A 17,618-nucleotide genomic window follows, 5' to 3' on the forward strand; every position below is an offset into this window, starting at 1 on the left:
GAAAGAACTAACTAATCCAGTGATACTTATCAATAATTTATTGGCAAATAATTTGAGAATATTTGACACAGATGGGACACGTTTTGGCAGGGCATTTTCATATATACCTACTTTTGGGATCACCATTGAAGATATATCTGTATTGCACAAAACTTTACAAAATGTACCGGCTCGAATCTGAAGTAGTTCAATCTCTTCAATGCAACTTCAGAAATTAAATCTAAAATTCTTATATCTTTCAAATACAACTTCAGAAATTCGAATATTAAGTAGTTCAATCTATTGAATACAACTTTAGATTTCGAATCTTATGTTCTGAAATATAAACTTGTTTTTCGAATTTCAACAATCCAATACACGATTCAATGCCCAAATCTACTCTAAATGAGCTCAAATTTGAAAAAATAACTTTCAAATATCATAAGAATAAATCCCAATCATCAAATTGTCAAAAAAGTAACAAATTTGACAAACTCATTTTACAACTAAGAAGCAGAAACTCTAAGCACAAAGAAGAAGAAAACAACAATAAAGAAAAAGAGAGAAGTAAATGTATTTGAAGTTATCCGAAAATTGGGTATCAATTAATTTTTTTTAAAAAGTTGGTACAAATTTAATGGATAACACAAAAGTGAGTGCCACATGATAATTTTACCGTTTTGGCCCTGTGCGCAAGTTTACAAATCTAGCCAAAGAACCTTTTTAAAGTCCACGAAAACCACTTATAACGTTTTTAAATTTGGTCATATGTGGAATTTGAAAATTCAACGGGAAAGATAGTGAGCGGAGTAATAATTTATTATTTTTTCTTATGAAGTGACAAAATGACTTGTTCGTACGGACACGTCATAAAGTGAAAGCACACTTGTTTAGATCAAAGTTTATGATTTGAAGTCGTTGACTAAAATGATGATTCTCTTACTTTCTCGGCCGGGGTATGGATATGAAACTTGACATAGTTGGCAATCCAATCTTATAAAGCAACCATTTTCTTTTCCCTTATATATATATATTTTTTTAATAAGGAAATGAGATTAATTTTGTTGTATGACTAAAATAGTAAAGATTTACTAGTGCAATTTAAGGATCATAGCAAACTAATAATAATGATACAGAAAAATATCTCAGCTCCAATTTTGAGATAGATTTATCAGATCATTTTACCTTATTTCTTTGACTTTCTAGAGGAGATGATTGATATTGATGAGATATGTTGTTATGACTTAAAGTATATGTACCAACAAGACCACTATTTAATTCCACATCATGCCTACCTTTTAATCTAGTTGTGACTATTTTTCTTAAACATCAGTGGTGAATTAATATGATTTATTCTCCAAGCTATTAATATTTCATTTGACATAAAACATAATACAAAAGGAAATAACTGTTATGAAATTAAAGCAATTTATTAAAACATGAACAAGAAATGTTGTTATGAAATAAAATTAATTTAGTAAAACATGAACAAGAAATAGAGATAGAGAGAAGGAAGAAATTTTCTTCTTTTATTGTGTGTATTTTTCTATCTATTACAAGGCCTTTATATAGGCATGAAAAGTGAAGAATCACAATTGCAAAATATGTCACTGAACATGTCATTAAGCATTTGAGAGAAATATCATGGAGGAGGTTATGGAGTTAATCATAACTCTATAATTATTAGAGTATTGAGAGTTACAGAGATAATGGAGAAGAGTAGACATCCACCATAATTTAATTTTCTTATAACACTCCCCCTTGGATGTGCATAGATAATGTGCCTCGTTAAAACTTTATTAGGAAAAAACCCTATGGAAAAATATCCCAATGAAGGAAAAAGAGTATACATGTTTAGAAATACGCCTTTTGGTTGCCTCGTTAAAAACCTTGCAAAGAAAAACTTGTGGGGACAAAAACCTTGTAAGGGAAAAAGAGTACAACATGTATTAACTCCCCCTGCTGAGAGCATCAATTCATATCCCTGAGCCTTCGCATCCCAATCTTGTATACTAGTTTCTTGAAGGTTGACGTCGGTAGAGATTTTGTGAACAAATCAGCCATATTATTACTTGAACGAATCTGTTACACATTGATATCACCGTTCTTTTGAAGATCATGTGCGAAAAATAACTTTGGTGAAATGTGCCTTGTCCTATCTCCTTTTATGAATCCTCCCTTCAATTGGGTTATGCATGCTGCATTGTCTTCATACAAAATTGTGGGTGGTTTGTCACACTTCAAACTACATTTGTCTCGAATAAATGTATTATAGACCCCAACCATACATATTCTCGACTTGCTTCATGAATAGAAACTTTCTCATCATGATTAGATGAAGTAGCCATGATTGTTTGCTTAGTCGATCGCCAAGATATGGTAGTGCCTCCACACGTAAACACATAGCCATAAAATAAGCCCATATCGGTAGTCCCTTTGAGATACCGCAATATGTGCTTGATTCCATTCCAATGTCTCTTTGTAGGAGTAGAGCTATATCTTGCCAAGTCATTAACTAAAAAAATTATGTCAGGTCTTGTAGTATTAACAAGATACATTAGTGCACCAATTGTACTAAGATATTGTACTTCAGGACCAATGAGCTCTTTAGTATTTTTATGAGGTCGGAATGGATCTTTATTTATATCGAGTGATCTCACAACCATCGAGGTACTCAATGGGTGTGTTTTATATATCCATATAGAATCGCTTTAAAATTTTTTTAGTGTATGCTGATTGATGGACAAAAATTCCATCTGTCATATACTCAATTTGTAGACCAAGACAAAATTTTGTCTTTCCAAGATCTTTCATTTCAAATTCTTTCTTTAAACAGTCTACTGTTTTAGGAAGCTCACCAGGAGTTCCAATGATATTTAAATCATCGACATACACGACGATTATAACAAATTCAGATCCTTTTATAAGGACAAATTAAATCGTTCTTGTACCATTCTTTCAACAGGTACTCACTCAGGCGATTATACCGCATAAGCCCTGATTGTTTCAATCCATATAATGATTTTTGAAGATTTATTTAATAAATTTCTTGGAAACCTTAATATGCTTCAGAACAATTTAAATCCTTCAATGATTTTCATTATACGTATATCAAGTTTTTCATGTATTGCCAGATTAAAACCTGAAATGACTACATCCAACACAAGAGAATATGTCTCTATATAATCAATGCCAGGATATTTACTAATCTTCTTTTGTCACAAGTCGTCTTTATGTCTATTGACTTGACCTTTTTCGCACAAGATTACATTTATAACTCCACTAGCTTTATACTTTCAGGTGTTGGGACTATCCGTCTAACTTCACATTCAGGTGAAATCAATCTTGATTGCGTATTTTTTTATTTTTTATTATTGGCCAATCATTTATCTGTCTACACTCCATGACAGATTTGAGCTCAAGATCCTCGTCCATATTAATAATATTGAGCGCTATATTATATTAACAACATCGTCGACGATCATTTTATATCGGGTCCATTATTACTACATAAAGATATAACTTATCGAGATCTCATTATTTTCAGGTACCTGAGCCTCTCCCATGAGGTCTTATGAAGTGTTATGTCGTGGTACTCTTCTAGAGCACTTGCCTCCTTAGTATGACCATCTTTATCTTTGGAACCGATTGGTCTGTTACGCTTCTTGCGTGCCATAGACTCTGTCCCTCATGGACTTTATTCTATTTGGAGCATTAGCAGCTGAAATATGACATTTAGCTTTGGGTAAGCAAATGCGTCTGGTAATAATTTGCAAATGAATAACTTCAAGTTCATATTTTCTTGTACGAGGATCTATATGTATTCATAATAATTCATTCCACGTATCATTTTCTCATCTGCCCATTTTCTCCCCCTAATGTTGGGATCACCAATACATTTTCCAACCTTCTTTGGGAACCCATCTTTGTGCATTGTGGTGGAATAATTAAATTATATAGCACATCCATATTTCTAGATGGAAATTATTTGGTTCCTGACTCTAAACTGATTGTGAAAGGGAAAAATTTTCATAACTTGGCTAGATGCGTATAAGTGCTGTTGTATATTAAATAATACATCTCATACCAAATTTCATTTTGGGAGTTTTTTTTTTCTCATAACCAATAGTTTAGCTATAATTGGAGGCATACAATTTCTACTAAAATAATTTAGATTTAAACCAGTATTATCGAGATAAATCATCATAATTTATATTCTGGAACTTTGCTCTAATAATTTGAGCAAGTAACCTTGCAAAAGTCAAACTGCAGGTTGAACAAATGCATATGTGACCATAGAATAGATGCATCTATTAAAATTATATAATAAGAAAACGATCCACATGGCAGGTGACTGGGCCCATAAATTTATCACCTATTATTCGTTCCAGAAATCAAGTAATTCAGTCCCAACCTTAACTGGTATATCATGAGAATAAACAACACAAGAGAATTCTTGAAGAATCCTCTATTTCTTCAATATATGCTAGTGTAAGTCTCAATTAATTTTTCGCATCATAATTGAACCGGGATGGCCAACCGGACATGCCAACTATTATTTATTTCAATAAACCTCTAGTTTACTTATGGCATATGATTGCATCATCATGCTTATACTTGTGTAGAACAAATAGAAAAAAAATCAGGTAACTTTTCATATTTACCCGGTATGATTATAGTAATATAAAGATATTCAATCTTATTTTCATTTATAGTCTCAATATGCCAACCACTTTGGCTAATATATTTGAAACTCAAAATGTTTCTTTTGAGACTTACTACAATATCAATATCATGAAAAATTTCATTCATCCGGGTAGTAACAAATTAGTTCTTCCAGAGTTCTTAATTGATCTTCTACAACAAGATCTTTTGTCATACCATCCATATGGTGAATGTCTCATTCACGGAGAAAATCATATCATAATAAATTGTCATGGTCAAAATCATCATAGCAAAATCATTTCTTGCTTAATTTTTGCCTTTAATAACTTTTACAAGGCATGACAAAAACTTTTTGGCGTATCACATATACGCGACCAATGACATATTCATGTAACCACACAATAATATTTATTATATTTATTTCACTCAAACCTCTCTTAGAGGTGAGTTGCGTGGTATTCATCCAATCATGCATTGCGTGTATTTATTCATTACTTTTATCACATATTGCCAAATCCACCTTTAGGAATGTGTCTCCAATCTCAATGCTTATCAAAAGTCACATTCTCTTCAAGGAATGGATCATAATCAGCGGCCTACTTTATTATTTTTCATACCAATTTGATGGTAAATATTGCCTTCACCTTTTGAAGGATATATTTTGAGAACCATCCTTGTTCTCTCATTTTATAATTACCATAATGATGATTATTATTATTTTTTCATTTATCACACCAATGTCCATTCGTCAACCATTTGTCTTCATTTAGACTTATTATGCACTGCTATTACATTCACTTCAAGAATGGAGCAAATCAAGTGGGATAAGGTTCATGCTTTTTCATGAAAAATATATTTTTTTTTAGTCATCATTATATCATCAATATGGTGCATTGGGACTCAAACCCAATGCCTTACCTATATAAAGGCATGTTAGGCCATAATGAGTTGGGACTCTAACTCAACTCTTATCACAATAGTGCATCAGGACTCGAACTCAAGTCTTACTCTCATGGTGCGTTGGGACATGAACCCACCGTCTTACCCTCAATTAATGACATCATATGCCAAAGTTTACTGGAATTCACCCTTAAGCATTCAAAAATATATCAGGTCGTAATTATATGCAAAAGTAAATTAAGTTTTAATAAGACATAAAATATTACTATTCTTGCTTTTGGTGGTCTGATGCATAACTGAAGCTTTAAAAGCATTATAAAAATTAGTGGCAAAAATCATTTATCTCTCATAACTTATCGTATAACATTCTAAATTATCTAATTCTACAACGTTCTTTAATTGAAAAAATCATTGACAATATTTATGCATGATTGGCTTTAAAAATTTACTGGCACCATTTCTAAAAATGAGAATGGGATTGCTTCTAAGTAAAAATGATTGTGCTTAAGAATAATATAATTAGATTTATAATTTATCACATGTCTATGCAAATGTATCATTGTTGCACGGTTCAAAATGCAATCCTTTTGGGGTTAATATTAGTCTTAATTTTCATGAATTTGAAGCAAGAAGATATAACACTCATCATCAAATTGAATAAGATGATATGTCAAACTAAGGTCTAGCAAATATTAAAACATGAACAAGAAATGTTGTTATGAAATAAAATCAATTTAGTAAAACATGAACAAGAAATAGAGATAGAGAGAAGGAAGAGATTTTCTTCTTTAATTGTGTGTATTTTTCTATCTATTACAAGGCCTTTATATAGGCATGAAAAGTGAAGAATCACTATTGCAAAATATATCATTGAACATGTCATTAAGCATTTGAGAGAATATCATGGAGGAGGTTATGGAGTTAATCATAACTCCATAATTATTAGAGTATTGGGAGTTGTGGAGATAATTGAGAAGAGTAGACATCCACTATAATTTAATTTTCTTATAGCAATAGCTTAATTTTCGTGTGCGCATTATATAACTTTAATTATATTATTCTTGACTTTATTTAGTGTTATTTGTACATCATACCCCTTTACAATTTATAATTTAAGAAAATGATCTTTTTAGATCTCTTATATGTAAAAGATCTCATGTTATAATTACCATAATGATGATTATTATTATTTTTTCATTTATCACACCAATGTTCATTCGTCAACCATTTGTCTTCATTTAGACTTATTATGCACTGCTATTACATTCACTTCAAGAATGGAGCAAATCAAGTGGGATAAGGTTCATGCTTTTTCATGAAAAATATATATTTTTTTAGTCATCATTATATCATCAATATGGTGCATTGAGACTCAAACCCAATGCCTTACCTATATAAAGGCATGTTAGGCCATAATGAGTTGGGACTCTAACTCAACTCTTATCACAATAGTGCATCAGGACTCGAACTCAAGTCTTACTCTCATGGTGCGTTGGGACATGAACCCACCGTCTTACCCTCAATTAATGACATCATATGCCAAAGTTTATTGGAATTCACCCTTAAGCATTCAAAAATATATCAGGTCGTAATTATATACAAAAGTAAATTAAGTTTTAATAAGACATAAAATATTACTATTCTTGCTTTTGGTGGTCTGATGCATAACTGAAGCTTTAAAAGCATTATAAAAATTAGTGGCAAAAATCATTTCTCTCATAACTTATCGTATAACATTCTAAATTATCTAATTCTACAACGTTCTTTAATTGAAAAAATCATTGACAATATTTATACATGATTGGCTTTAAAAATTTACTGGCACCATTTCTAAAAATGAGAATGGGATTGCTTCTAAGTAAAAATGATTGTGCTTAAGAATAATGTAATTAGATTTATAATTTATCACATGTCTATGCAAATGTATTATTGTTGCATGGTTCAAAATGCAATCCTTTTGGGGTTAATATTAGTCTTAATTTTCATGAATTTGAAGCAAGAAGATATAACACTCATCATCAAATTGAATAAGATGATATGTCAAACTAAGGTCTAGCAAATATTAAAACATGAACAAGAAATGTCGTTATGAAATAAAATCAATTTAGTAAAACATGAACAAGAAATAGAGATAGAGAGAAAGAAGAGATTTTCTTCTTTAATTGTGTGTATTTTTCTATCTATTACAAGGCCTTTATATAGGCATGAAAAGTGAAGAATCACTATTGCAAAATATATCATTGAACATGTCATTAAGCATTTGAGAGAATATCATGGAGGAGGTTATGGAGTTAATCATAACTCCATAATTATTAGAGTATTGGGAGTTGTGGAGATAATTGAGAAGAGTAGACATCCACTATAATTTAATTTTCTTATAGCAATAGCTTAATTTTCGTGTGCGCATTATATAACTTTAATTATATTATTCTTGACTTTATTTAGTGTTATTTGTACATCATACCCCTTTACAATTTATAATTTAAGAAAATGATCTTTTTAGATCTCTTATGTGTAAAAGACAAATTTTATAATTACCATAATGATGATTATTATTATTTTTCCATTTATCACACCAATGTTCATTCGTCAACCATTTATCTTCATTTAGACTTATTATGCACTGCTATTACATTCACTTCAAGAATGTAGCAAATCAAGTGGGATAAGGTTCATGCTTTTTCATGAAAAACATATTTTTTTTTAGTCATCATTATATCATCAATATGGTGCATTGGGACTCAAATCCAATACCTTACCTATATAAAGGCATGTTAGGCCATAATGAGTTGGGACTCTAACTCAACTCTTATCACCATAGTGCATTAGGACTCGAACTTACGTCTTATTCTCATGGTGCGTTGGGACATGAACCCACCGTCTTACCCTCAATTAATGACATCATATGCCAAAGTTTACTGGAATTCACCCTTAAGCATTCAAAAATATATCAGGTCGTAATTATATGCAAAAGTAAATTAAGTTTTAATAAGACATAAAATATTACTATTCTTGCTTTTGGTGGTCTGATGCATAACTGAAGCTTTAAAAGCATTATAAAAATTAGTGGCAAAAATCATTTATCTCTCATAACTTATCGTATAACATTCTAAATTATCTAATTCTACAACGTTCTTTAATTGAAAAAATCATTGACAATATTTATGCATGATTGGCTTTAAAAATTTACTGGCACCATTTCTAAAAATGAGAATGGGATTGCTTCTAAGTAAAAATGATTGTGCTTAAGAATAATATAATTAGATTTATAATTTATCACATGTCTATGCAAATGTATCATTGTTGCACGGTTCAAAATGCAATCCTTTTGGGGTTAATATTAGTCTTAATTTTCATGAATTTGAAGCAAGAAGATATAACACTCATCATCAAATTGAATAAGATGATATGTCAAACTAAGGTCTAGCAAATATTAAAACATGAACAAGAAATGTTGTTATGAAATAAAATCAATTTAGTAAAACATGAACAAGAAATAGAGATAGAGAGAAGGAAGAGATTTTCTTCTTTAATTGTGTGTATTTTCCTATCTATTACAAGGCCTTTATATAGGCATGAAAAGTGAAGAAAATATGTCATGCAAAATATATCATTGAACATGTCATTAAGCATTTGAGAGAATATCATGGAGGAGGTTATGGAGTTAATCATAACTCCATAATTATTAGAGTATTGGGAGTTGTGGAGATAATTGAGAAGAGTAGACATCCACTATAATTTAATTTTCTTATAGCAATAGCTTAATTTTCGTGTGCGCATTATATAACTTTAATTATATTATTCTTGACTTTATTTAGTGTTATTTGTACATCATACCCCTTTACAATTTATAATTTAAGAAAATGATCTTTTTAGATCTCTTATGTGTAAAAGACAAATCTGTTACGTGTAAAAGTAAATCTCTCAAGTGTAAAAATTGAGGTAGGGTCATAAAACTAAAAACAAGATTGTAAAGAGCCACAAAATCAATTGACCCCTTTATTTAGGGACGGCTAAACAAATTTAGTGGTCTAAACCCAAAATTTAATAAGAATCCAAATTTTATACACCTATATAAAGTTATCTTTTCTTTTTTTTCCGTACTTATTTATAGTATTGTATTCTTACAAGATATAAGACTTTTAACTTTATTTAATAATATTATTATGTATATTAGCAAGGATTAATTCAAAAATGTTAGCCATATATTTGCATTACATTACCTTGAATCTTGTCGTAAAAGTTTTGATTTACTAATATGAAGGTTTAAGTAGTTTAATTCAAAGTTCTAAAAAAATTCTAATGTTAAAAGGTAGACATTCTTTGTTTCTTTCATTTTTACATAAAATTTGTATTTGTTTTTCTATACTTATGCATTTCACCATTAATACTTTTTGGGCCTCAAAATTTTGGGGAGTAAAGCAAACTTTACTAGTCTCACCCTTGAGCCACCCATGACTTTATTTACACTGGATTACGTTATCGTGATGACCTGCTATCTCAATAAAGGGGTGCTAAGATTCAAAACCTTCTCGTTGTGTACTTTTATTCGACAAATTAAAGAAGAATGAATAGAGGGGGCTAAGATTCAAAACCTTCTCGTTATGTACTTTTAATTGACAAATTAAAGGAGAATGACAAGAACGTTTTAGCACGTATAGAATTAGTTATTATAATTATAAGGAATTAAACACACAAATGTAATCAGGAAATAATTAATAGTAAAGAATAAATTTGTTTAGAATCCAGCAAAAAAAAAAAAATTATAAGCCAGCTAAGTAAGAGCAATTTACGAGGAGGAAGTATATCCCGTTAATCTATTCAGCTAGAATATATGTCGACATTTTTTCGACACATAATGTAGTTAAGAATTGTTTTTGCTCTATTTCTCTCCGTTCTTTCTCCTTCTGTCCAGTTTTATAGACCCTTGTGACTTTATTATGTCTTCACTTTTTGATATCATTAATACGTGTTTCCTAATACATCTGCGATAACCAAGTAATGTATATGTTCTATTATACATTGATCGACCTTTCATATATTATTTTTTCAGGTTTTGACTTTGTGTTGCGAAATCACTTGTATTAGGGTAGACGGTCTACATTACATTCCTTTGAAGTGTGCCTTTTCCTGAATCCGACGTGCAAACGAGGTTACGGGATGCTTCATGCATTTGATAATCCTTTTGACTTTTACTTTTTAATTTCACAAAAGTTGTGACAGTTTTTTCTTGGTTATCTCTCTGCCATTTTCTTTATTAACACTTCATGTTCAAGTACTAATATAAGAGCTAAACTATCAATTAGGATCACAGATAATTAAGAAGCCTATCTCACCACGATTGTGACATTGGAATTTGTAACATTTCAGATTCTAAGTGATTCTTTTCTCTCAATCGTACTTCCAAAACCCTTTTTCATTTTCTATACCTAGAGTCATGACAAAGTTAGAAAAAGTTATTTTTTGGTACATTCTCTTGCTTCTTCCTGCTATAGTATTAGGCGAATGTACTTGTGATTCTGAGGATGAAGAAAGAAACAAAACTGAAGCACTGAAGTATAAAATGGTAGCAATCGCTTCCATTCTGATTGCCAGTGCAATTGGGGTTTGTATTCCTGTACTTGGAAAAGCAATTCCAGCTTTAAGCCCAGAGAAGAATTTCTTCTTCATAATCAAAGCTTTTGCTGCTGGTGTGATCCTCGCGACAGGGTTTATACATGTACTTCCTGATGCTTTTGAAAGCTTAACATCGCCATGTTTGAAAGAGAATCCGTGGGGAAATTTTCCTTTTAGTGGATTTATTGCAATGGTTTCTGCAATGGGAACTCTTATGGTGGATACTTATGCAACTTCATATTTCAGTAACAAAAATGACACGAAAAATGGATTGGTGGCTCAGTCTGGAGATGAAGGAGGAGCTATTCATGTTCATTCACATGGTTCAGCATCACTGATGGGTGATTCCAGTTCTGAGCTCCTTCGTTATCGTGTTGTATCTCAGGTAACCCTAACTCCAATATCACTTACTCATTCTGCGTCAATTTACATGACACTCTTTTCTTTTTAGTTAATCCCAAAAGTATATATCTATTTATATTTAGTAGTAACAATTTAAATCTGAACTTTTCATTTAACCTTAATGACACATATTTATAGTCGCATAAATTTCTTTGGCTTTTTAAAATTACAAATTTCAATAATTTTTTCTTTCTTAAATTTCGTGTTTAGTCGAACACATAATATAGAAGTACTACTTTTTAAATATTTCTTTTATCACATTGGGGGATCAAGAAGGAAAAGGAAAAAGGAGGATAGTCATGAAAATTGAACCATGCCTTGTTCTTCTGTGTGTTTCTCACTATCGATACAACTAGACTTAAAAGAGAGTGTCTCTTTGTTCTCCTTAGCTATTCCTTTTTTTTCTAATTTATATTTATTTCAACGTAAGATTGTTATGAAGGTGGTTTTATTTTTTCGTTTTTTCGATTGAGATTAACTATAATTCCTGAGCAACTCAAGGTTGAAGATGTTTTTTCTTCTGTATGAAATTTGTATATAATCTATCATTTGTGTTAACCAAAAGGAAAAAAGAAAACGGCGAAAGCACAAATTTTTTGTAATCAAGTCAGCAATAGCATGGACATAAACAATTTTCAATGCTATAGAGATTTGAGAATTTTATACTGAAGTCAACAATATGATATCATAATTACGAGAAGTTAAACAATATACTGTTCAACTCATCAGAAAAAAGGGAAGTTTTTTCGGATGAGCTATTTTTTCTGGATAATAGAATGCGCGGAGCTATTTTCATTGATAATTCCTGTTTCTTCCTTTTTGTTTTTTTCCTCACTAACCCTCGTTGTCCTATACATTTCCAATTCGCAAAAAAAAAAAAGATGAAAAAGGAGGCACTATCACCCTTGTTTATATTCTCTCCGTTTCAATTTATGTGAATCTATTTTTTTTAGTCCGTGCCAAAGAGAATGACTACTTTCCATATTTGGAAACAATTTACCTTTATGTAGTGACTTATAACCATCCAAGCGATAAAAGTAGCACAGATGATGATGTTGAGATGTATGTGTGAGCATATCAGGAAAGACCTGATTAGGAATAAGGTTATTATGGATAAGGTGGGTGTGACTCCTGTGGAAGACAAGCTGCGGGAATCGAGGCTGAGATGGTTCGGGCATGTGAAGGGGAGAGACACCGATGCCCCGGTGAGGAGATGTGAGAGGTTGACCATGGCAGGTCAGAGAAGAGGTAGAGGGAGGCCTAAGAAGTACCGGGGAGGGGTGATTAGGCAGGACATGACACTACTTTAGCTTACCGAGGACATGACCCTTGATAGGAAGGTGTGGAGGTCGAGAATTAGGGTTGTGAATTGACAGGTGTCACACCTCCTTTTTTCCGAAGGGATAGGTTGTTTTTCCAATTAAAGTGACATTAATCGAAATGAGATTATTTATTTAATTCAGAGTCGCCACTTGTAATAATTTATGGTGTCCCAAGTCACCGATTTATTTTAAATCCCAAATCGAGGAAATTTGACTCTATTTTTGGTCCGCGAATACATAAGACCGGGTAAGGAATTCTGTTAACCCGGAAGAAAGTATGAGGCACTTTCGAGTTCCGTGATTTTAGCACGGTCGCTCAACTATTAATAATTGGCCTAATTATCTGATTTGTTACATGCTTAAAACCTGTTGTGCATTTTTAACTTTTAACCGCTTTTAATAGAGTTTTAATTGCTTTTAGGATTTATGGAGTTTATTTGAACAAGTCGCGATGTCGCGCACTCGTTTGCTTTTGTACACATTGTGAATCGCGCCACGTGAAACGCACCCGCGATTTACAACGTGTTAACTTTTATTATTATTCGAAATTATGGTCTAGTCACATGAAATGCACACCCGAATTGGAATTTATGTATCGTGGTTTAGCCACGAAAACCGTACCCATAGTCACGATGATTTATTATTAATCGCGCCTCAAGCAACTAGCGCATTTGAATTATTTTCCTAATCTTTGAGATTATAGGTGAAGCTATTGAATTATGGATAACAAATTCACGTGGAAAAAATGCAAACCTGTATCCAACCCCAAATTATTTATCACTTAACTAACTAACAAAATCAAAGATCAGCTATATGAAACCATGGACAACTAACATTAACAGAACTATACTAACAGAATGTGGAAACATTTTTGAAATAAGGCCACAATAACAAGTTAAAATAAACTAAAGCTAATGCTCATGCTTTCTATCACAAGAACCAAACGAAATATCATGCAAATTAGCAAAATAAAAGGTGTAGTTACGAGAGAGTGGACCTTTAAGCCAAATAATTTTCCATGACTTGATCTAGTAGACAACTCCAAGTGAGATTTACAGTAGAGTAAAGCCGACAAGACTTGAGCGGCGAACAACAAAAATAGCTTGGACGCCTTTGACCGGAAACTCGAACGGCAACCTCGATTCTTCATTCTCAACCCAATTAGCTTGAAGCTGGAGGGAAACGACGTCGTCCTCGACAGAAACGACATCAATGTTACCACCATCAGAAATGAGATAAGGACGAACGTCTTAGTTCTTTTGAGGAAAAAGGAATTTGGATTCTAGGACTTGAGTGGAAGTTCCGGCTTGTATATGGAAGATCAAATCTGGGAGATGCCCATTGTTGGTGCTATATACACAGTTGCTGTGTTCTGTTTTTTAGCTAGGTGGTGGCGGTTGGATTCTCAAGTCCTAGAGATTAGGGTGTGGTGCTGAACTTTTGGTATTTTTTTAGGAATTAGCTTGGCAGAAGTTTTTTTTTGGATTTAGGCACAAAGATCATCATCTCCACTGGGGGGGTTGGCTGCCGTTTCTTTAGGGGTGTAGGAATTTTGGAAATTCAAAAGTAAGCTGGGGTTTGACTATAATTAGATTTAAATATGAGTTAAAGAATTGACATGAGCCATTAGATGAGGGGAATAGATGGCTTGAATTAAATCTTGCACTTAAGTGGGCTAAAGGATTAGGAAGAATGAGCCTTTGTCTTGCTGGGTTTAAATATAGTAGGAAAACAAAAACAATGTAATGTACATATAAAAAATAAAAATCACTCTTAATTAATTAAAATAAAACTAAATATAAAAATTGAAACTATTTTTTTGTATTTAATTTTAATTTTGAAATACTAAAGCAATAAAATTAAACTAATAAAGTGGTAATAAAAATGGATTAAGAATCTATAATAACTCAAGTAAATATTTAAAATACTACAATTAACTTAAAATTTGTGCGGGTCAAAAATTATGTGTTTACAACAGGTAGTCGAGAGTCTCTTCTAGTCGTACTAGTAGTATTAGTACTAGTCTTGTATTCTCCTATTCCGAGTTCCTTGTTGTTAGACGATGTGGCATTATTGCTGGTAGTTTTCATACATCTCTTATAGCTTCGTATTTCTAGATTCTTTGCTATTACATGATGTGCTATTTGTTTATGTTATTTTATTTTCTTGACGTTGTTATTGTTTGTTTATTGTGTCATTTTCATTGTTCTTGAGCCGAGGGTCTATCGGAAACAACCTCTCTTCCTTCATAAGGTAGGGTAAAGTCTGCGTACACATTACCCTCCCCAGATCCCACGTGTGGGATTGTACTGGGTTTTTTGTTGTTGTTGTTGTAGTGATTTATAGCCACAAAAAATATATGTGCTTTATTTTACGTCACAAATTCAAAAGTCTTCTCTCTTTTCTTGAACTCCGTACCTAGTTAAATAGATTCACATAAATTGAAACGAAAGGAGTAATATTTATTTTTACATTATTTGTTTATAGATGTTAAACTCTATTATCATTAACATTTCTCCATTTCTCCTGGGGCATGCAGGTATTGGAAATGGGGATAATAGTGCATTCTGTGATAATAGGAATAGCTTTGGGTGCTTCTGAAAGTCCCAAAACCATAAGGCCTCTTGTTGCTGCTTTGACTTTTCATCAATTTTTCGAAGGCATGGGACTTGGTGGATGTATTGCTCAGGTAATATGCATATCACTTCATCTTTTTCAAGATCAATTTTCATAAATAATCATATTGGTACTTTTACCTCTCATCTTATTATAATGTGTGATAGCTTCTTGTACAATGATTGAGTTATTGGCCGCTCTTATATTCTTCAGGAAACTTGTTTGGTTTGGGTCAATAATTTTGCTAAGTAATGGTTTGATTCTATTGACTATAATTTTAGTGAAAGTTTTAATAGATAGTGTTGCAGAGGCCAATGAGTCTAAAGTTTTTCAGGGTGGTAGCATTAACACCGGTAAATACTTACCGGAACGAGATGTATACACTCAGTGGCGGATGTAGAACAATAATAATAGATTCAATTGAACCCATAACTTTTGACGTGGAACATAAATTTGTATGTAAAAATCTATTAAAATTGCAACAAATAATAGATATTAACCCATAAATTTAAAAATATAATGTGTTGAATAATATAAAACCTAAAGGTTGAACCCATAAAGTTTAAATCCTAAATCCGCCTACACCAAAACTTTAGCCATCGACGCATAATGTTGTGTTCAGTAAATTCCTTAGATACTGTGGGCAAGACTTTTCTTGTTTGTATTTCATGTATTTATTGTAAGTCAACTAATTTTATATATAAGTGTACAAAAATTTAACATTCATTGTAGTAGGTTATTTTTCATTTATTCTCTATCGCCTATTCGCCAAAAGACCACATCCAAGTTCTAAAGCTTGTGGTTCGCTATTGCGAACATAATTATCCTATCCCGGAGGGAAAGGTACTTCCTTTTGGGCCGGTTGAGGGAGAGGAATTCGAACCCCGACACCGTGATTTGTAGTTGCGTACTCTAATCCTTTGACCTACAGGCCCCACTTTGTCTCCACTGGATCTGTTCCCGAGTGTACCCTAAAAAAAACCTTTTTATCCCGCCATTTTGAATTATCAATACTTGTTAAATTGAGCTACATATACTTTGTAAATAGGTCATCGTATAAATATTTCTTACATGTCAGCAAACAAAGTTCAAACTCATTTTTGGCCATTTTGCAGGCAAAATTCAAGACTCGTGCAGTGGCAATAATGGCTTTATTTTTCTCTCTTACAACTCCAGTCGGTATTGCAATTGGATTAGGAATAACAAATGTTTACGATGAAAACAGTCCAACGGCTCTTATTGTGGAAGGAGTATTTAATTCAGCATCAGCTGGTATCTTGATTTATATGGCACTTGTTGATTTTTTAGCTGCTGATTTTATGCATCCAAGAATGCAAGGCAATGGAAAGCTTCAATTAGGGGCAAATATTTCACTTCTTCTCGGTGCTGGACTCATGGCTCTCATAGCCAAATGGGCTTAATTGATTAACATTGATTATTATCAAATTCACATTATTTGTCTTTTTTTTATTTTTTCTGTCTTATCTCTTGACAGAGTCTTAAACAGAATGTGACTGTAATTTTTTTGAATTTGCATTTCCCCATGATTTATTTCATCATATTGATTTGTATTGATTACATGGAAGATTCTTCCTTGTTTGTGTGCCTTGTGTGCTTTGGAACGTGTTGATTGAGATCAACCTTTGGATTGTCATAAATAAGATAAACATTTTTTTACAAGAATTCTCCTTTATATTCTATATATTACACGTACAATTTATTCGTAGCTCAACACAATAACACTTTTGTGTTGAGAGTGAATATTGATCAACACAATAGCACTTTGTGTCTTGTATTTGATTGATTAACCAATCGCTAATACTTATATTAGGATAGGTTATTTGTATAATAGTGCGATCTTTCCCTAAATCTTGCGTGAATGTGAGATACTTTGTTAACTTGGTTGCCTATTGATGCAAAGTAGTTGAAAGATGAATATTAGGCAAAAGAGGTAATGTGTCATACCATAATATTTTTCAATAATTAATGCAAGAATTCTTAGTGAAATAAAAAAAGAGATCCTTCGTCGAAATATCAATTGAAGAAATAATAGGAATGTCCCATCCAGGGAAATGCTTTGAAAATTGAACTGCGACAAAAGTAGGTATTCAAGAAGCT

The 17,618-nt window shown here is 32.1% G+C and overlaps 1 protein-coding gene across 1 annotated transcript; it reads left to right on the top strand.

The window, feature by feature from the left end:
* The first annotated feature begins 10,892 nt into the window (after positions 1 to 10,892).
* Positions 10,893 to 17,073, top strand: LOC107803903 (zinc transporter 5-like). The gene is given in 3 exon segments (NM_001325745.1): positions 10,893 to 11,545; positions 15,424 to 15,573; positions 16,616 to 17,073. Coding segments are annotated over 3 exon segments (1,020 nt in total). The 5' UTR covers positions 10,893 to 10,981; the 3' UTR covers positions 16,922 to 17,073.
* Positions 17,074 to 17,618: the final 545 nt, after the last annotated feature.

Source organism: Nicotiana tabacum, chromosome 2, assembly GCF_000715075.1.
Source record: "Nicotiana tabacum cultivar K326 chromosome 2, ASM71507v2, whole genome shotgun sequence".
Classification (NCBI taxonomy): domain Eukaryota; kingdom Viridiplantae; phylum Streptophyta; class Magnoliopsida; order Solanales; family Solanaceae; genus Nicotiana; species Nicotiana tabacum.